At 38.4% G+C, this 20,888-nt stretch overlaps 3 protein-coding genes and 1 long non-coding RNA gene across 7 annotated transcripts; 2 read left to right on the top strand and 2 right to left on the bottom strand.

The window, feature by feature from the left end:
* The first annotated feature begins 25 nt into the window (after positions 1-25).
* LOC131953547 (thialysine N-epsilon-acetyltransferase-like) lies at positions 26-5,361 on the top strand. Of its 2 annotated transcripts, none has more exons than XM_059316769.1 (6): positions 26-99; positions 1,175-1,270; positions 1,997-2,048; positions 2,144-2,212; positions 2,429-2,574; positions 4,404-5,361. In XM_059316769.1, the coding sequence occupies exons 2-6, from the start codon at positions 1,187-1,189 to the stop codon at positions 4,572-4,574; spliced, it is 522 nt and encodes a 173-aa protein (XP_059172752.1). In that variant the 5' UTR covers positions 26-99; positions 1,175-1,186; the 3' UTR covers positions 4,575-5,361. The 2 variants fall into 2 exon arrangements, with proteins under 2 accessions (XP_059172752.1, XP_059172751.1); XM_059316768.1 differs by having other exon boundaries at positions 40-116.
* A 1,337-nt stretch (positions 5,362-6,698) lies between these two features.
* Positions 6,699-9,001, bottom strand: LOC131953541 (uncharacterized). The gene is made up of 2 exons (XM_059316761.1): positions 8,474-9,001; positions 6,699-6,985 (listed from the first exon to the last, which is right to left on the bottom strand). Exons 1-2 carry the CDS (start codon positions 8,758-8,760, stop codon positions 6,946-6,948), a joined length of 327 nt encoding a protein of 108 aa, XP_059172744.1. The 5' UTR covers positions 8,761-9,001; the 3' UTR covers positions 6,699-6,945.
* A 757-nt stretch (positions 9,002-9,758) lies between these two features.
* LOC131953537 (uncharacterized) lies at positions 9,759-12,580 on the bottom strand. The gene is made up of 2 exons (XR_009388646.1): positions 12,173-12,580; positions 9,759-10,101 (listed from the first exon to the last, which is right to left on the bottom strand). It is a non-coding gene; the product is annotated as an uncharacterized LOC131953537 (long non-coding RNA).
* Positions 12,581-14,899: 2,319 nt separating this feature from the next.
* LOC131953533 (uncharacterized) lies at positions 14,900-20,299 on the top strand. Of its 3 annotated transcripts, none has more exons than XM_059316753.1 (6): positions 14,900-14,930; positions 15,374-16,133; positions 17,135-17,258; positions 17,759-17,831; positions 18,201-18,323; positions 19,977-20,299. In XM_059316753.1, exons 2-6 carry the CDS (start codon positions 15,439-15,441, stop codon positions 20,204-20,206), a joined length of 1,245 nt encoding a protein of 414 aa, XP_059172736.1. In that variant the 5' UTR covers positions 14,900-14,930; positions 15,374-15,438; the 3' UTR covers positions 20,207-20,299. The 3 variants fall into 3 exon arrangements, with proteins under 3 accessions (XP_059172736.1, XP_059172734.1, XP_059172737.1); XM_059316751.1 differs by having other exon boundaries at positions 14,912-14,987; XM_059316754.1 differs by lacking the exon at positions 14,900-14,930 and having other exon boundaries at positions 15,284-16,133.
* Positions 20,300-20,888: the final 589 nt, after the last annotated feature.

The raw sequence follows: 20,888 nt of genomic DNA, 5'->3' as shown, positions 1-20,888 counted from the left end.
AATAACTTTTAATATAAGGAAACAAGGGAAATCATTCTCTTTTCGATTGTGGCTTCGTCTGCTGCTCTACTAACAATTATAACAATACAAACATACTGGGTTATTTTTATTACTGGGTTATTTTTATTATATTTTATGGTTATAGTTAAGTTATAGATCTAGTTTTCTACAATCTAGATCTAAACTAAAACACATCTTTCTAGAATCTAGATCTGAGTACTTATTTAATATTTAATATTTATTTAATATTAATAGGTCTAGGAGCTAGTGACTGTAATAAATAGTGTTTTATTTATTATTTAGTGTAGGTGTAGCACTGTAGTGAGTAGTGTATCCTGTACTGGTACTGTAGGTAAGCTATCGTTTTAATTAGGCACGTAAAATCGCCCTCGACTAGTAATGTGAAAAACAGGTGACTCCTTAAATTTTAATAATTATTTCACATTTTGAGGAGGATTTATGTTTTGAAAAAATAAAAATGTTTCCTTCACACCTTGTTTCATTCATGTACATGTTTTTAAACAATTGAATTAAAACTTTTCAGTAATAAATGAAGACTAGCGATGTTTCCAACAGATGCAACCATGCTCATTTACTATAGCAACCATCTTGTTTTTTTTTCCTATTGTAAACTTATAGCCCAAGATTCAGGGGAAGCCACTCTAACTTACAGATGGCCGCTTTTTATATAGCAAATCCTGCTCGCAAACATTGCTGTTTAAAGATAATTTCTTGCCTATATTGATATATTTAGCCATTGATTTAGGTTTATTATTCATTTATCTACAATATTTGACAAAAATATATCACAATATAGATTCTACTTCTTCTATTAAAGCCTTGACAATGAGGTAACTTTTTCGTACATTACTATCCGCGGGCGATTTTACGTACCTAAAACGATAGATTACCGTACTGTATACTCACTCTATACTGTGTATAAGGATACTAATAATACTATACAGTATTGAGTATACAGTATGTATGAGTATAATACACTCATACAGTATACACTAGCTAGATCTACTTATTATTTATTATACTAATATTACTATAATAAGAATAGATCTAATTTAATTAATTATTTCAATTAATTATGGCTAGGCCTATATTACTAACTATATTAAACTATATTTGTATATTAATTATTTATTTTAACTCATAACTATACTAGAATTGCCTGAGTATGAGCATGATGGATTCTCAGCAGGATATCACAATTCGCCCAGCAACATCAGCTGACTGTGATGAAATACTGAGGCTTATCATAGTAAGTTATTTTTTAGTTTTTTATTTTGGATGTTATCTAAAATATAACGCTGAAGGTAGTGTCTCAGTCATTCCGTCATCGCTATAGATTTTGGAAGTCTCTCCCTGGGCTCTAAACAATTAGAGGAATAAACCATACTTAGACAGAGTATTTTGCAAAAAAATAAAAAAAAAATTTTTTCCCTTTGTCCATAAAAATTCAATAACAAAAAGCAAACCTACAGTTCTAAAATTGATGAGAATACTCCTGGGAGGGTTTCTGCCAAATAAATTTCAATTTTGGAGGGGCTGCTATTTATAATATTTAATATATAGATCAGTCAAAAATTAGAGAATAGATAGGCCTAGCCTATTATCTTAGTAAACTTGGAAATAACTATTAATTTTATTTCATTGAATTTATGAGTGTTAAGGTCAAATCTTCGATACTGTGTAAACATGAGTTATGCTTTATGAAAATGGTGGCCAAAATTCAACCATTAATATAAAATAATATTTTTTAAAAAGTCCAATAAGTATTATTTAAGAAAAAATATTTTTACATCTTTTTCCAGACTTCAAGTTTTAATCTTTGTGTGTGTTGATAACATTTTTTTGCTGTCTTTAATAAAAATAAGTAGTCCAATATTTTTCCCTTTTTACTATTACTATTAGTAATTACACAAACTTTTAATATTTTCACTTTTTATTTTAGTTTCATTCAAATACATTTTAAAATTAATTTTAGGAATTAGCTGTGTATGAAAAGCTAGAAGATCAAGTGAAGATGACTGCTGACGGTATTTTTTTTTTTAATCACTTTGTTTTAACCTTTAAATAACATTGTAATTCTATTGGTATTATTTTAACCATTTTTATCCTCTGTATTTTCCAGTGTTAAGAAAAGATTGCTTTGGGGATAAACCACTCTTTTACTGCATAGTTGCTGAGCCTTCTCAAAAAGGTACTGCAGCAGTAGTAAAGGAATATAGTTTTTTATCTTTTTATGCTGGTCTCCTGTTTGTAATTCTCACAAATTGCAGAATGAGTTTTCTTAAATCCCTAAATGTAATGATTTCATGTTTTAATGAGTCTAAAAGTTTTATTTTTTATTTTAAAAATATTAATCGCTGTGAGTTTTTTTTTTTGCCACTAATGGTACAAATTTGTATTTTCTCAGATTCGTCTCAACTGGTTGGTTATGCCCTCTACTTTTCCATCTATTCCACATGGGAGGGAGCCTCCTTGTACCTTGAAGATATATATGTAACTCCAGCCTACAGGACTCGAGGTATAGGAAAGCAGCTGTTGAAACATGTAACACAAGTAAATCATTCAATTCTTTTTTAATACTTTTACAACAAGCATCATAACAAATAAGGTAGCCATTAATTATAATAAAAATTATTAAACCCTTAATACTAGAGTTAGTGAATGTGGTGCGGGAGGGTGATGATGTTTATTTATGTCTCTATACATTGAACTTGGGGGCCATAGTGTTCATGATGGATCCTGGGGCTCTAAATGGCACTCTACTGGTGCGCCCCCCTGTCAAATTTTAATTGTTTTCGCAGAAACCTCCCAATAAGTAATCTTAACAACTTCCCAAAAAATAAATAATGCATAAAAAACAAACAAAAACAAACATGTATAGGTAGATAGATTACAAATCACTATATTTAGAAGTGTAACTTTTCTGAAGAAACTCTATATATTATTTAATGTATTACTATTCACTTTTTTTAGCGCAATTTCCATTCTGGAGAATTGCGTTTATTAACTCGTCATTTCTGGGAATGGATGGATGGATGGATGAATGTGTGTCCGGGCTTTAAGTCGTATCTCCTCCTCAACGAAGCAATATTGATGACTAGTTCCAAAAGCAATTATGTTAAGCAAGTTACGAGAATGAGCATAGGCCATAAAAATTCCGGGTTTCTTTCATGTATTTCCCGTAAAAGCTAAAAAACCTCGAAAAAATGCAGTTTTTGGCCCATATCTCGGCAACCAGACCACTTAGCGACTTGAAACATGTACCAATCGATTCCTGCCATAATTTAGAACAATATTGCCGAAGAAAGTTTTCAAAAATATCCTCTCGTTCGGTCACAAATTTTAAAATTACATAAACACCTACAAACCGATCGCTCTTCTAGCTTGAACGCACCCCATCATTATACGTCAGAGCTATTTTTAGATAACATAAGGAAATTGCGCATAAATGTCACTAGACTTTTTTAATTAACTTGCGCGCCTACTGAACGTGATGGCGCAGCCATGGAACGCGATGACGCATCTATTGAACGTGATGACGCGTGTGGTGTGGTTGTATATACATGCCGGAAGTAGAGATCTATCATCTTAATGATTATCATGTTGATAATCAAGTTCAACTAACCAATGGTTTTAATAACCCTGCTCTTGATTTCAAGGTGCTTAGTTTAGTTAGTAGTTAGGTTTATTTAATAAAAAACGTTTTAATAACTAACCAATGGTTTTACTAACCCTGCTCTTGATTTACGCTACGACAGAGCTATTTTTAGATAACATAAGGAAATTGCGCTAAAATTGTCACTAGACTTTTTAATTAACTTGTTTAGAACTGTAGGCCCATTTCAGTTTTTGTTATAGAATGTTAATATGGATAAAGGGAAATAACCAAGTTAATATTTTTTTTTGAAAAATAATCTAAGCATGGCTAATTCTTCTTGATTATTCAAAATTTAATAATATTCCTTATTATTATTATGGAGCTCTTGTGGGCTTCAATTTATTTTTTTGCTTAAAACTTTCCGGTAATATTTTAATCAACTCTCCAAAGCTTCATGACTCAGATGAAAGGTATAGTAATGCATAAAGAAAACACACACACACCTTTCATTGTTTACATATTTGGAAATATAAAAAAACATAGGGGCCTACCAATAAAAATAAAACAGATATTTGGATTTAGAAAAAAACACTGCAGTTAATTTGTTTTTATAAGAAGTTATTTTATAGAGTTAAAAGTAAAAGAGATAGTATTTATTTTTAAAGCTTTGTGTACTTTTTACTGAAACCTGTGCAAAATCATTTTAATTATAATTGTAGAGTGATATTTTTACATTAGAAATTGAATTTAGTAAAACCCAAGTGAATGATTAAAAATTTTGCAGGCAGCTCTTGATATGGGATGTAGTCGCCTACAGTTGTCTGTGTTGGGCTGGAATAAAAGCGCTAAAGATTTTTACACCCGTTATGGCTATGTTGATCTGACAGAAAAAGAAGACTGGCATGTTATGAGAATGCAGCGCAAAGCCATGGAGGAATATGTAAAAAATGTTTAATTAATGAATCGATCATTAGTCATGGAATAATATTTATAAATGTTTAATGAATCATTAAGTCATGGGGAAATATGTAAATAAAAAGTTTAATGGATACATTACTAGCCATGGAAGAATATCCAAAAGAAATGTTATTTAATAATTTTATCAAGATTAAAAAAAAATATTTATCTAATGTAGAACATGTCAAGCCATGTAAAAAAACGTGATTAAAAAAACAATTAGAATAGGGTAAAATAGACTACTAATGGAATTTTATAACTATTTTATTAATATATCCATCAATCATAGAAACAATATAACATGTTTAAACAATATAAAAATAACCAAACTGTTTGTTAAATTCCTTCTCCAGCGTTATCTTTAAAATTGAATAGGTTTAGAAGAGTAATTTGATAGCAGCTGTGTGAGTGACCCAGCAGGATTTGGAATGTGTCACAATCAGTCAAATGTTGATTGGTATTAAATACCTGTGAGGTAGCTGTTTTGATAAGCAATATAACTGAAAAATATAGCTCTATATAAATGCAATATTAACTAGTCACAGAATAAAGGCAGTTTTGATTGTTTACTAATTTATATACAGCTGCCTAATCCATAATTTAAATAAAGACTTCAAAATAAACTCGTACAATTATTTCCTCTAGTTACCTTGACTTAGATTGTGATAACAACACATTTTTTTTTTTAAAAATGCTGAGCTGCTGGTAGTCATTTTACTATTGCAAATTTTGATTGTATTTTATTTACTTTGAAATGAAATAAACATTCAGTCAAGTTATTTCAACATTTATTTTACTCTAATTTGTCAGTTCATGTAGAGCTAGATACAACTCCCTACCCCCACACACTAAAGTGTAAATATCAATTGATGCTCCACCCCCTCCCCCTTTGTGTTTTTGTTTTGTCTTTTTTTCTAACATGGGTTTTTTAATTATGAATATCTACTTTCTGGTAGCTTTGACTTAGTATTTCTAGGCCTATCAAAGAAAAGGCATTTAAGGGGGGGGGGGGGTTGAAATGAGTATATTTTATGACTGAAGTGAGGCACCCTTTGTTGATGAGGTGCCAAGATTTGTTTGTTTTTCAAAGGAGACTTCATAACGAAATATTTTGAAGGTGCTGCCTTAGTGAAGATATGAAGCTTTTTTTTTTTTTTTTTTTTAAATTTCTTTGGGAAAATCACTTTTAGAATGTCGTGTTAAAAATGGATCAAACATGCTTTTTTTTAAAAAACATGTAGGCTATATTGTATAGCATGAACAATAAGTTGAATAACATAGATCATGGACTACATTGCTAACAACAAACCGACAGACGCAAGCTGTCGAAAGAGAGTTAAGTGGTTTTTTAATCGTGGATGGGGAACGATTTCGGTACTACCACTTAAATGAAATGCCTATTCTCTAAAAGTTGACATTTCATCCCATGATTAGCGCCGTTTAATGCACAGCGCACGTCCATGATAGTCTTTGTGAACCAATTGTAGACAGTTAATTTATGAACTAGCGCAGTAATTTTTGTCTATGGCGAAATGTCACGGTGATTTTCTCTTTGCCAGGTTTGAAAAAGCGGGGAGATCATCAAGTGGCAATTAACTCAGGGATGCCCGTGGAATTTTAGATTAGTCATTTTGAGATCTGTAGCGTTATCTCCCGTCGCTAATGGGTTGCTGAAATGTTTAGGGGGTCGTGCTTAAATGACTTCACGCATTTTTTCGACCCCCCCCCCCCCCATCAATTCTCATCGTCAGAGTCAGTCGTATCTCAGATACACCCCTCACCCTCCCTTTCCCCCGTAGCAATATTGTGTTTGTTTGTTTAAACAGCTATTGCTTTCTAAACCATTAAACCAGCTGGTTAAACATCATGTTTTTATATCCTTTTTTACTACGTTTTTTTTAAAGATGCGAAATAATATTTCCTGACATCTCTTTCCGCCTCCTCCAACCCCCCCCCCCCCCCTTTCTCTCCCCCAAAAGCAACATGACGCACGCATGATAGAATTATTTTGTAAAACGGAACTTGACAATAGAGATGAAGATTTTATCCTTTAATTTAACTCTGAAACCTTAATCAGTTTAATTAATAAAAAAAACAGCAAAAATTTAAATGGCAACCGAACAACATTTATTAATAAAACCCAATCAAACAGCGTTTTAACAAGCAAAAAAAATCTAGGCTATCGGAAAATTATCACAGGTATTTATCAAAAGACTATCACAAATACAATAGTTTTTAAAGCTATCACACACGATGCTTTAAAACGGTCACACAATGTTTTATACACTATCACACACTATATGTTAGACACGATCACAGAACGTGTTTGAAACAATGTCACACAAAGCGTGTTTAAACATTTGACAGCATCAGAAAGGGTTCTCATAGCCAGTGTTTGACCTTAAAATTCTGAAAATGAAAGCAGAAAACAAGTTATAGAGCTGCCATTAGTCATCAAAATAACTTTAAAAAATAAATAAACGATAACCCAATCTCCCACACTATTATGAATTAAAAAAAAAACAACACATCGTAACCTGAATGTTGTGTCGTTAAAGAAGACTGTCGTTAGGAACATTATTGTACCAGTAACTTTGCCCCAAGTCATGATGTTACGATATTTGAGCAGCAAGGTGATGATATTCACACATCAGTAGTCCAACTTAGGAATAGTGAGACCCACTGACAAGACCAGGGTCAGGACTTAGGAATCGTGAGACCCACTGACAAGACCAGGGTCAGGACTTAGGAATAGTGAGACCCACTGACAAGACCAGGGTCAGGACTTAGGAATAGTGAGACCCACTGACAAGACCAGGGTCAGGACTTAGGAATAGTGAGACCCACTGACAAGACCAGGGTCAGGACTTAGGAATAGTGAGACCCACTGACAAGACCAGTGTCAGGACTTAGGAATAGTGAGACCCACTGACAAGACCAGGGTCAGGACTTAGGAATAGTGAGACCCACTGACAAGACCAGGGTCAGGACTTAGGAATAGTGAGACCCACTGACAAGACCAGGGTCAGGACTTAGGAATAGTGAGACCCACTGACAAGACCAGGGTCAGGACTTAGGAATAGTGAGACCCACTGACAAGACCAGGGTCAGGACTTAGGAATAGTGAGACCCACTGACAAGACCAGGGTCAGGACTTAGGAATAGTGAGACCCACTGACAAGACCAGGGTCAGGACTTAGGAATAGTGAGACCCACTGACAAGACCAGGGTCAGGACTTAGGAATAGTAAGACCCACTGACAAGACCAGGGTCAGGACTTAGGAATAGTGAGACCCACTGACAAGACCAGGGTCAGGACTTAGGAATAGTGAGACCCACTGACAAGACCAGGGTCAGTAATGAAGAAACGCGATACCCATAGACACAACTAGAGTCAGTTGTCAAGAATCGCGAGACCCACTGGCATGCCCAGGGTCAGGACTTAGGAAGCGTGAGACTCACTGGCATAACCCAGGGGTCGGCAACCTGCGGCTCTTTTGATATCAAGATGCGGCTCTCTAGCTCCTTGAACAAATACTAATAATCTTAATAAAAAAATATGAAATAAAAAAAATGTTAGTGGCTCTTTAAAACCAGGGAAATTTTGAAAATTGTAACTTTTGGCTCTTCCGCTTCAAAAGGTTGCCGACCCCTGGCATAACCGACATATTCAAATTCTCATTCTCTACCCCACAGCTTTCTATCTACAACAGGGTCATTCTCTACTACACTTACCCCTTTTATACAGCAACGCAAGAACTCTGCACAGATGTAACTAAACATTTATCAACTTTCACAGCGGAAAATATGCTACATTTCAAGAAAATACAACCTCGCATTAACTGTAAAAATATAGGATTACTTTTTAAATACTGCGGTTTACATCTCTGCCCTTACCGGGGCCTCTTGAATCGTTGTGGTTTTTCGACATCCTCATCATTGTTCGACTCATTACCTGAGAAGTTTCCCTCTTCGTCAAACAGCGAGCTCAAGAACATCGGCAAAGCTGCACCAATCGACGTGCAGACGACCACGAACGCCGCTGCCTTCCAGCGGTCACGGAACGGAGCACAGTTAGGCTTGGGTTTGATGCAGCCACACCAATTTTTGAACGTGCGTCTGCTTCTAAGGAATATCGTCGCCTTAGTGTGAAAACTGTTCAGCGTAACACGTAGCAGTAGCATCGTTTTATTAACTCTGCTTGGTACAAAAATCCAAGCTACAACAAGGCACGTTTAGTTTCGAAACACAAACATAACTTAAGATATGTACGTTTTTCCTTTCTTACAAAATCTGTAACTGTGCACGCTGTTGTCGGAGGCTAGTGAGTTTTTACATCCTTTCATTTTATTCAACCAATCACTTTTATTATGATATTCAAAACAACATTTCAATCAAGCATTGCTTTGTGACATCTCATGAAAAACGACTTCCGTTTAGCGAATGTTTCTCAGTGCGTTTATTTATTTTAGAAGTGTGTCATTTCTCCACTAGCTAAATGCACATTCACCAATTAGCTAAAGAAAGTTTGTCACAAATGAAAATTGTGTTTCTGTCGTCTATTTGAGTTAAACTTAAAACTATGTGTGTAAATTTGGGAGGGGGGGGGGGGGGTTAAGACGTAGCCTCCTTCATTTGTTGATGGATGGGTCTACTCGCTGATTCAAGTATTCCAATGTTTTCTTTGGTTTCATTTTTTTTAATGATCAGTTGAGTGGGAAAACTTATAACGAATTATTTCAAAATTAGTCAATCTAATTCATAATCTTCACAATAAACTGGAAAACTAAGTTCCATAGCGAAATGAAACAAGTTAATGGAGGTTTTTAATGTTAATGAACTAGTTGAGTTTATAATTAATGAGACTCTGTGGGGCTATAAGTTGTTTTGTTACCTGTTGAATTTTACAGTTTTAGATAGCTTTAAAAATCACCAAAGAACCCATCAGACAAAAGAAAAACGATATTATTCCACATAGTTATGTGTTGACTCTCTGATAAGTTTCACAGTGAAGAAACCAGTAGAATTTTTTAAATGGGAGAGCAGAACAGTTGGACACTTGTGGTAAAATTAGATTTGATACGGTGTTCTACTTATTGACATGTCGACAAATGGTTTTCGTAAAAACACAAATGAATCGGCCAAAGGTAACATCAAAACGCATGAAGTTATTAAAGCCACACTGTTTTTAAAAAGGAAAAGATTTATTGTAATTCTAATAGTTACCATACATTACAAAAGATACCAGAGTAAATTTCTAAAACATTTTTCTACATTGGATAAAAATTACCGCGACGCATAAATGTCACTCTGGGATGTCAACATCAAAGATGAATATCATCACGATTTAGGTATCCAACGCTTGGTATCAACACATTTTGATTATCAACTGATGTTAGGGATCAACCGATGTTGGAAAATCAACATGGTCATCGACGAGTTGATGCAACCAAGGACGACAAACACGCAACATTGAAGGCCAACAGAAACTTGCTCAATTTTAAACCGCTGTTTTTGGTGCTCACCTGGATAATGACAGATCAGTTTCACTTTATTTTTTATATATGACATAATGTGACATTTACATGACATAATGTGACATTTGTGACACCTGACTTAAGATGCATGTAATAACTTTTAAGCGACTTTATTTTTTATATATTTTACATGACATAATGTGACATTTGTGTCACCTGACTTAAGAAACGTGTAATCTTTTAAGCGACTTTATTTTTAGTATATTTTACATGACATAATGTGACATTTGTAACACCTGACTTAAGAAATGTGTAATCTTTTAAGCGACTTTATTTTTAATATATTTTACATGACATAATGAATGATAATGTGACATTTGTAACACCTGACTTAAGAAACGAGTAATCTTTTAAGCGACTTTATTTTTAATATATTTTACATGACATAATGTGACATTTGTAACACCTGACTTAAGAAACGTGTAATCTTTTTTTAAGCGACTTTATTTTTTAGTATATTTTACATTACATAATGTGACATGGAATCCTGTAGTCTTGTGACATCTGACATAACAAACATGTAAGACATGACATTAAAACTATACAATTTGAGCGTTATAATTAATTATAATTAGGATGATCATCAAAAGGGTACACACTGCTATCAAATTACCAATCCCAGCTTATATTTGTGTCAGCAGTATTTTACTAATCACCGTGATTTACGATTAGCTATTGGTAATTTTTTTTTTTTTTTTTTTTTTTGCTTTCTACCACAAAGAGATGCCTAGAAGAAACTCTGCTTTCTACCATAATCTATTGATCCCAAATATGATAAGGGGAAAGCTATCTAAACGCGTGTTTATAATCCACGTCATTCCGAGATAAACTGTTACTAGCTTGGCAGCCAGAACTGTAGTAGCTTACATGAAGGCGGATTTGCCATTTTTGTAGAGTAGGTTATACATTTTCAAATATTTATTTTGGGAGGCCAAGCCTCCTTGTTCTTGCCGACGCCCGTCCATTCAAATGTTCATTAATATTTGATAAACCTAATTTTTCCCCAAATATTTTTTGCAAACTTTGGGGTTGGGTTGGAAGCTATCCCCTCTCACTATTCACCCCCTTGGTATGACTATGAGCTGAGGTAAAATTTAGAAACCAATTTTTAAAATCATCTCTAACTTGTATTCAGCAGCTGGTTGTAATCGGAACATTCATTGAATAAATTAATGATGCAACTTGAAAACAAGCTTGCGCGAACTACATTTTCTTTAGTCTTGGTAGGACGGGATGCGATTCTTAAGCTTTCACCCCCTATCCCCCCCACACACACACACTATGGGGGTGCGGGTACCACACTGTGTGGGTACGGGTACCACACTATGTGGGTAAGGCTACCACACTATGTCGGTACGCCAGTACGGCTACTACACTATACGGATGCGGTTACTACACTATGTGGTTACATGTGGTGCGGCTAAAACACTATATGTGGGTACAGCTACCACACTGTGTGGGTGCGGCTACCACACTGTGTGGGTGCGGCTACCACACTGTGTGGGTGCGGCTACCACACTGTGTGGGTGCGGCTACCACACTATGTGGGTACGGCTACCACATTGTGTGGGTGCGGGTAAAACACTATATGTGGGTACAGCTACCACACTGGGTGCGGCTACCACACTGTGTGGGTGCGGCTACCACACTGTGTGGGTACGGCTACCACATTGTGTGGGTGCGGCTACCACACTGTGTGGGTGCGGGTAAAACACTATATGTGGTTACGGCTACCACAGTGTGTGAGTGCGGCTACCACACTGTGGGGGTGCGGGTAAAACACTACATGTGGGTACGGCTACCACACTGTGGGTGCGGGTAAAACACTATATGTGGGTACGGCTACCACACTGTGGGTGCAGCTACCACACTGTGTGGGTACGGCTACCACACTATGTGGGTACGGCTACCACACTGTGGGGTTACGGCTACCACACTGTGGGTGCAGCTACCACACTATGTGGGTACGGCTACCACTATGTGGGTACGGCTACCACACTGTGGGTACGGCTACCACACTGTGGGTACAGCTACCACACTATGTGGGTACGGCTATTACCTAGACGGGACCACCTCAGCTAATTCTTTGACGACTCGCCGCTTGGGGCCGGGTCTTGTGGCTGCTCCGCCTCCCGTCCCGCCTCAATGAGGGGAATATCCTCCTCCCTTTGTCGACCGTGCGGGATGAGAATGTCATTCCTCCGTGACGGAGCCACCATCTCCAAAACATGGGCCACCTCTTTACCCTTCTCCACGCCACTCACGGCCATTGCTGTGACCACAACGAGAAACTTGACCATGTGCGGGTGGTTTTTGAGAAACTCGATGAGGCCGCTGGCTCGGCCTTGTTTGTATCTGACGGGGATCAAAGGCTTGGCGCTGAACGTGTTCGGTTTGTCTTGCAGTCTGTTTATCACAGAACCCAGTTTTTTAAATACGCTTGACGCCATCTTGGTTATTGTGAGGCGAGGTTACTTTAAAAATTAGAAACACAACTAATGGAACAATTGTTATAACTAAAAAAAAGATGAAGTAGGCTTACATTTTTTAATTGAATGAAAAAAAGTAAGCTTGTTACTAAAAAGTATAACCGTTATTTTTTTAAATTAATTAAAACAAAGTACTGCTTACATTTTAAAAAGAATCAAATTTCATAGTTGTAAAGAATTGCACACTAAATGGAATGCAAAAAAAGTGCGTATAAATAGTGCGGACAGTTATTACCTTACCATCATAATTTTTCCTTCAATACATGAGTCTGTGACATCCGTCACAGAAAGCTCTACACTTTTGCCGGTCTCTGGCAATTTTCTTGGCAGTTTCCCAAGATATTCTGTCTCTTTTCAGTTGTTTTACTCCCAGTGTTTCTTCCAGACTTTTTTCTCCGGGGGGGTGGGGCACTTAAACTTTTCGGGGGGGGGGGGGGGGGGGGGGCGGTAGACTTTCTTTGGGGGGGGGCGGACACTGTTAAAAGTATATATTTTTTATATAAATTTCATTTCGTTCGGGGGGGGGGGGGGGCGGTAGACTTTCTTCGGGGGGGGGGGGGGGGGGGGGGCGAAGAGATGCCTGGAAGAAACTCTGTTTACTGCTGTGTTTCTCCGCGTGTTTCTTGGCTTTTAATATTTTCTTTTTCCTAAGACGTTCAGTTCACGCCATACCTGTGATATCCCCTGACCTCGTTCTTAAAACATTGTCTCTACACATTACTTTATATAACAATCTAATTAAAAAATTAACTAACAAGCAGTGGCGTAGCGCGGTCGGGTGTCACCCGGTGCGGCACTTAATGGTGTCACCCCCTAGAGGCGTAGCGACCCTTCCCGGGGACAAACTTTCAATTTTCGATTTGCACCCCCCTCCTCAAACTTTCGATTTGCACCTCATAAACATTTAACACTCGAATTAATCACTTAATTAAGTGGAATTATAATTTTTCTCTAGATATTTTGCTATTTTTTGCCTTGGTGTCACCCCCTTAAATGATGTCACCCGGTGCGGTCCGCCACCCTCCACCCATCCCCCCCCCCCCGCTACGCATCTGCTAACAAGTCAATTCAACCAAGTTTTATGCCACATTGCATTACCATCGGGTCTTGACCTAGTTGTCAAGTTTAAATGAAATGGGTTTAGTAGGAATGGTTGAAATTTCGCTCGCGAGTTTCAAATCCATGACCAAGACAAAACAATACTAAAGAACGAGGTAATATAAACCTTGTACAAAAAGAAATTAAACCGAGAAATCGTGAATTTCACTATATCTCTTTGTTTGTTAATAGACATGTCTTAAATATTAAAATGATTACAACTCAGCTTTACAAAAGTTTTGGGGTTGGGGCGGCTAATCATAAACATTCCCCTCCTAGATCCGCCCCTGACCCCTATATACGTAGCATGCGATGACGTTGACACGAGGGTGTATAGTATAGTTGATACGCTAATTTGTACTGCGGCATACTGTGTTATTAATTCCATTATCGGCAGTTAAAAGCACGTCTGCCTTCCATTCAACCATAATCACCACTATCGGGTATCATGCACCCACTTTGTGAGGAGCTGATTATCTAAATCCAGTGACGTAAGCAGGGGTTTGCCGTACAAGGAGTGTTTTAAAAAGTTTTTCCCCAGATGTGTATATATATATATATATATATATATATATATATATATATATATATATATATATATATATATATATACACATCTGGGGTTATATATATATATATATATATATATATATATATATATATATATATATATATATATATATACACACATCTGGGGAAAAACTTTTTAAAACACTCCTTGTACGGCAAACCCCTGCCTATATATATAGGTGACTGTGCCACAGACTGACCAAGAAATGGTCTGTCATGTGTTAGCCGGGTACAGCCAGCATTGCGCGCATGCTGTCACATACGCCTGTTGCCCTGATGACCAGCAACCAAAGACCGTTAATGAAATAATAACGCCACCTAGCGGAACTTCTGGTTGGCTGACAGCTGACCCGCCCTGGGTGGAGCGGCCATGATGAGCACGTGATGAGATGAATTATGGGATAATTGAACGAGTCGGGATGAAATTAAATGGTGTCTAGGAGCAGACGATTGTTAACAAGGGGGGTAATTGGGGGAGTGGGGGTTATCTTTCTAATTAGAGGTTGGTGGACATAACCAATGTATTTGACACTTGTAGGCATTTACGCATTACAGGCTGAAAAGACAACTGTTACTTCCAAAATATAAAAAACACTGTTTTGTATTTATCATAGCGTCGATGTTGCCTAAAAGGCCCATGTTGCAGTGCTAAGCCGTCGTGTAGGTACATTGAGGAATACTAAGCCGATATGTCTATGTAGGAATATTAAACCGTATGTAAGTGAACTTTTAATAGGTAGCTACTTTAAAAGCAAAAAAAAAAAAAAAATAATAATAATAATAATAATAATAAAACGTTTCGAAAATAGATTTTCGACTGTAAAATTAATGTAACTACATTATTCGTATGCGTGTGTCTCATCTTTCGTTTAATTACTTACGAAGTCGGTATGAATTGGGAGAGTTGCTTTTAAAAAAAACATTAAATGTGCGTGTAAAAGTTGATAGGTTTTATATGGGATAGTGGCCGTGGATAGATAGGATAGTTGTTGGATAGCGATAATTTATGCAGATTGAAAATATAACTAGAAACCTAATTGGAAAGGTTTACTGATTATAACTCAAGATTTTAAAACATGAAACCTGTCCATTGTTCTATTCAGATTTTAGTGGAATAACTGTTTTATATTGAGACTAAAGAAATCAACATCAAGTAAAAAACATTGAAATGCAACATCAACACAAGCATGGATGTAAACAAACAGAAACTGATTTTTCCAGCAGTTTGGATACAAGTCCAACGAGGATGTTTCAACCAGGTGTTTTGGACCGGAGATTGGGTAACTATTACATCGGTCAGTCGCTGTCGTATTGGTGTGGTCTGAGTCAAATGTCGGCCATACTTGATTCAAAAAGTCACAAACATGGATCCTTGTTTGGTTTCAGCCCTGTATTACGTACGGCAGTTGATTCAAAAAATCCCAGGAAAGGATCTTTGTTTAGTGTTAGTCCTGTGTTCCATACGGCAGTTCATCAAGTTCCAGAAACAATAGATGGAAAATTCTGTGCCAATGGGTGTAAACCTAGCACCCCTATCGACATGGACTGCTCCAGTGAAGCTACGTCACGCTTATTTCCAGTTCGCTCGTCAGATGCGTTGTCTCAAGAAGCAAAGAAAAGTAACGCTGGCTTTCCCTCTACAAATCTTCATTACAGAGCAAGTAAAGAGAATGATCAATTTGGTGCCAACAAACCCAGCAACGAAATAAAACGATATAATTCTACTGTGCATTACCTTCCTTCTGAAGAGCGGAGTGAGCATCAATGTAGACAAGTCGATTTCAGATATGCATCGAAACATTCAGATATCGATATTTCAGCAAAACTTGCTCTTGCCAAAGCCTTCAAGAGACCGAGAAACAGGTAATATTTTTTTTAAACTACACATTATTGGCCTTTAGAGAATAAAATATGAAAATACCAATTAACTACCATTAGGAATCATACGAAAGCTAGCCAGAAAGTCTCGTGTTCGATTCCGTAGATGGTTCCAAACCTGATGGGTGCCTGATTCATGTTACGGAAAGTAAAGGCATTTGAACATAGTGCTGACCTCACTATCCCTTTATATGCCGAGGTCACAGAAACAGGTGAACTCTACTTCCCTTGCCCCATGGACCGTCAGGTTCGAAAGAGAACTTTACCACCAACTCATATAACATGACCCCAGCTTCTTGACCACCAACTCATATAACATGACCCCAGCTTCTTGACCACCAACTCATATAACATGACCCCAGCTTCTTGACCACCAACTCATATAACATGACCCCAGCTTGACCACCAACTCATATAACATGACCCCAGCTTCTTGACCACCAACTCATATAACATGACCCCAGCTTCTTGACCACCAACTCATATAACATGACCCCAGCTTCTTGACCACCAACTCATATAACATGACCCCAGCTTGACCACCAACTCATATAACATGACCCCAGCTTCTTGACCACCAACTCATATAACATGACCCCAGCTTCTTGACCACCAACTCATATAACATGACCCCAGCTTGACCACCAACTCATATAACATGACCCCAGCTTCTTGACCACCAACTCATATAACATGACCCCAGCTTCTGGACCACCAACTCATATAACATGACCCCAGCTTCTTGACCACCAACTCATATAACATGACCCCAGCTTGACCACCAACTCATATAACATGACCCCAGCTTGACCACCAACTCATATAACATGACCCCAGCTTCTTGACCACCAACTCGTATAACATGACCCCATATAACATGACCCCAGCTTCTTGACCACCAACTCATATAACATGACCCCAGCTTCTTGACCACCAACTCATATAACGTGACCCCATATAACATGACCCCAGCTTTTACCTCACAGGACGACCTTTACTGCACACCAGCTGGAGTATCTGGAAATGGCATTTCGCAAAGCTCCGTACCCGGATGTCGTGGCACGCGAGGATCTTGCCCGGAAGTTGTGCCTTCACGAGTCACGTGTTCAGGTCAGACAACAGAATACGTTTTTACACCCAGTAGAGTAGAATCAGAAACAAGGACAATAATATCTGTTTAAAATGTAGCATGTCCGTTATTTTACGGAGGTGGTTGGAATTTAGTGACGTCATATTAGGGAGTGTCTTATTGTGGAGTCAATGACGTTTCATGACAACTTTTAATCATGGGGGTTGGGAGCTTACAAATTGAACTAATACCGTGTGACGTCATGTGCAGAGGCGTTGCGAGGGGGGGGGGGGACATATGTCCCCGGGCGCCGACCTTAGGGGGACGCCAAAATGGGTTTGGAAAAAAAATTGAAAGTTTGAAGTTTGAGGGGGGGGGGGGTGTAAATCGAAAGTTTGAGGGGGGGGGGTGGTGCAAATCGAAAGTTTGTCCCCGGGCGCCGGGAAGGGTCGCTACGCCTCTGGTCATGTGTGTACATATCTTCCTGCTCGCGGTTTAGTAGTGTTTGAATTATCCTGTTTTCTGTCTACCAAAACACCAGGTCTGGTTTCAGAACCGTAGGGCCAAGTGGAGAAAAGGGGCGGAGAAATGCTGCAAGGCGAATAACTCTTACAGTAAGTACTTACACATTTATTTCTTCTTCTTTTTTTTAAAAAATAATTTTCTTTTCGTTTGTGCATATTTTATTCACAAAACTAAATTTTACACAAAAAATGTAAACGCTTTCTTGCAAGCAGAGTTTCTTCCAGGCATCTCTTCTACCACCCCCCTCCCGAACGAAATGTAATTTATATAGAAAAAATATACTTTTAACAGTGACCACCCCCCCCCCCCCCCCCGAAAATTTCAAGTGCCCCCCCCCCCTCCCCCCGGAGAAAAAAGTCTGGAAGAAACACTTCTTGCAAATAGCGATAACTGTATTCCAATATTTTTTTATGATATCAAATATATTTCGAAATAGAAATCACATTTTCTTTATATAGATGACGTATCAGGAAGTGACGTGAAAGATCACGCAGCTGGTCATCTTGTTCACGTGATGCCGTCACTTGATCCACGTGACCCTGAAAGCATAACGTCTGCATCTACTGTGGAGATGAGTCACGGTGCGTTCACATGTAGCTCCTTAGTGTAGACTGACGATGGTCGAGTTGCTAGTGTGTTGGTGACCGATGCTACAACTAACTGGCATCGCGGGTATAGCGGTTGAACTAACCGCCAAATTCCGGCTAATTGGCTAAGAAGATAACCGGTTTCATCACTTCTACAGTTCTACAGGCGTCTTCAGTTTGATGAAGTGACGTCACTCGATGGAATGCTACCCCATTTGTTGGGCTTAGTAATGTCCATAAATGTTTTGAAACGTGTTGAGTCTTATTTTTTTTAGCAATAGGCATTATAGGGTCCTAAATAAAATGTTGGCCTATTTATGTGGAGACGAAATAAAAAATAAAAACTGTGCCAAATAATCACGTGGCATTACAACAGGTTTCAGTGTGTGGCGGGGTGGGGGGGGGGGGGGAATGCAGAGGCGTAGCGACCCTTCCAGGCGCCCGGGGACAAACTTTTCGATTTGCACCCCCCCCCCCCTTAAACTTTCGATTAGCACCTCGAGATTTCGATTTGCACCCCCCTCTTACTTGACTTGACTTAGTCCTCTTTGCTCCTTATGGAGCATAGGGCCTCCAGCATTTCCTTCCATTTCTTCCTATCCTCGGCTATTAATTTTGACATCTCCCAAGACATCCCTATTGGCTTCAGTTCTTCAAGAAGACTCCGCCTCCAGGTCTGTCTTGGGCGCCCTCTCTTCCGCTTTCCCTGGGGGTTCCACTCAAGCGCTTGGCGTGTAACATTTGTGTGAGCCTTTCGCAGTGTGTGACCCACCCAGCGCCACTTCCTCCTTCTTATTTGCACACCTATAGGCTCCTGCCTAGCTTTCCTCCATAGTTCCAAGCTCGGCACTTTGTCCTGCCATCTCAGTTTCAGTATCTGTCTAAGGCATCTATTCATGAAGGTCTGTATCTTTGCTGTGCTTGCCTTGGAGACTCTCCATGTCTCTGCTCCATACAGCAGAACTGCCTTGACATTAGAGTTAAATATCCTAATTTTTGTGGTAATGGAGATGGCTTGCACCCCCCTCAACCTTTCAATTTATTTTTTCAACCCATTTTGGCGCCCCCTAAGGTCGGCGGACATATGTTCACCCCCCCCCCCCTCGCTACGCTACTGGGGGGTTGTTTATGACGTTTAAAATTAAAAGTATGTATTTTGTATGCATGTGAATATTTTGAGTTTATTATAACAAATAAAATGTTGATGTAAAATGCGCGTGGAGGTCCAGATGACCTAAAACACTGACTCCAATTTACAAATGTCGATTTTTAATCCCACCCCCCCCCCCCCTTTCGAGTGATCTAGCGGTAGAGGGCTGGACTGCTAACCCGTAAGTCAGTAGTTCAAGTCAGTAGACCTACCCTGAGTCCACCCAACTCTGATGGGTACCTAACTCACGTTGGGGAAAGTAAAGGCGGCTGGGCATAGTGCTGAAACAAGTGAACTCTACTTCACTTGCCCTATAGACCGTTAGGTTTGAAAAGGGAACTTAACTTTTTTTTTACCTTTAGAGTGGCCGTCTTAAATGTGTGACCACCTAGTAGGAAACTTTATTTTATATCGATGTTTTTATTAATTGAAAACAAAAATGTATGTCTGTGTTTACTGCTGATTATATGACTCATGTTTGGTTAAATTATCCTCAGATAGGGAAAAGTCTCCACAGAAACAGCCACCACGTGACATTTGGGCATTTCCGGTTCATAAGCAGACGACAGTCTCGTTCTCAAACACCCAGTTCCCGTTTGTGCCCAGGACGTGGACAGCGACGCCTACTTTGGGAGGCGTGCCCGATATGACGTCACATCCTTTCACACCACCCCCGCCTCTCTTGACCACAGTGAGATTACAGTGTGGCATATGGCCGCGGATCTGATGGGGAATCCTGATACACATAACGTTTTAGTTCCAGAGATTATAGCCTGCATCACTGTTGAGATTTGAGACGCGTCTCACTAAAAAAATTAAACATCAGATTCTCCTAATCACAGAGTTGTTATCTACTTATCTACCCTATAGGGAATTATTTCATTTATTTCTTAGGAGCATACATAAGAGACGTCACGCTTTAAAAATATTTTTACCCCCCCCCCTTTCCAGATCGTCACAAAAAGCCAGACCCCCGCCCCTAAAATGATGTCACACAATAAAATCACGTAAAAAAGCCTACAAACTTTTTAAAAAAAAGTTTAAAAAGTATGCAAAAAGAAACCCCTGAATCAATATTTGTTAACGTGAAGCGTCCATTGTGGTTATATCGGAAAAGATCGTAGCATTCCTTATGGTTATATCTGAAAAGATCTTAGCATTCCTTGTGGTTATATCGGAAAAGATCGTAGAATTCCTTGTGGTTATATCGGAAAAGATCGTAGAATTCCTTGTGGTTATATCGGAAAAGATCGTTGCAACCCTTGTGGTTATATCATAAAAGATCGTAGCATCCCTTGTGGTTATATCGGAAAAGATCGTAGCATCCCTTGTGGTTATATCGGAAAAGATCGTAGCATTCCTTGTGGTTATATCGGAAAAAGTCGAGAGCAATATCACGATGCATGTAC

The sequence above is a fragment of the Physella acuta genome, unplaced genomic scaffold (genome assembly GCF_028476545.2).
Source record: "Physella acuta isolate Inbredline_101_S28 unplaced genomic scaffold, ASM2847654v3 ptg000928l, whole genome shotgun sequence".
Taxonomy (NCBI): domain Eukaryota; kingdom Metazoa; phylum Mollusca; class Gastropoda; family Physidae; genus Physella; species Physella acuta.
The sequence above is the reverse complement of the archived record's forward strand: the minus strand, read 5'-3'. Positions and strand labels throughout refer to the sequence as shown.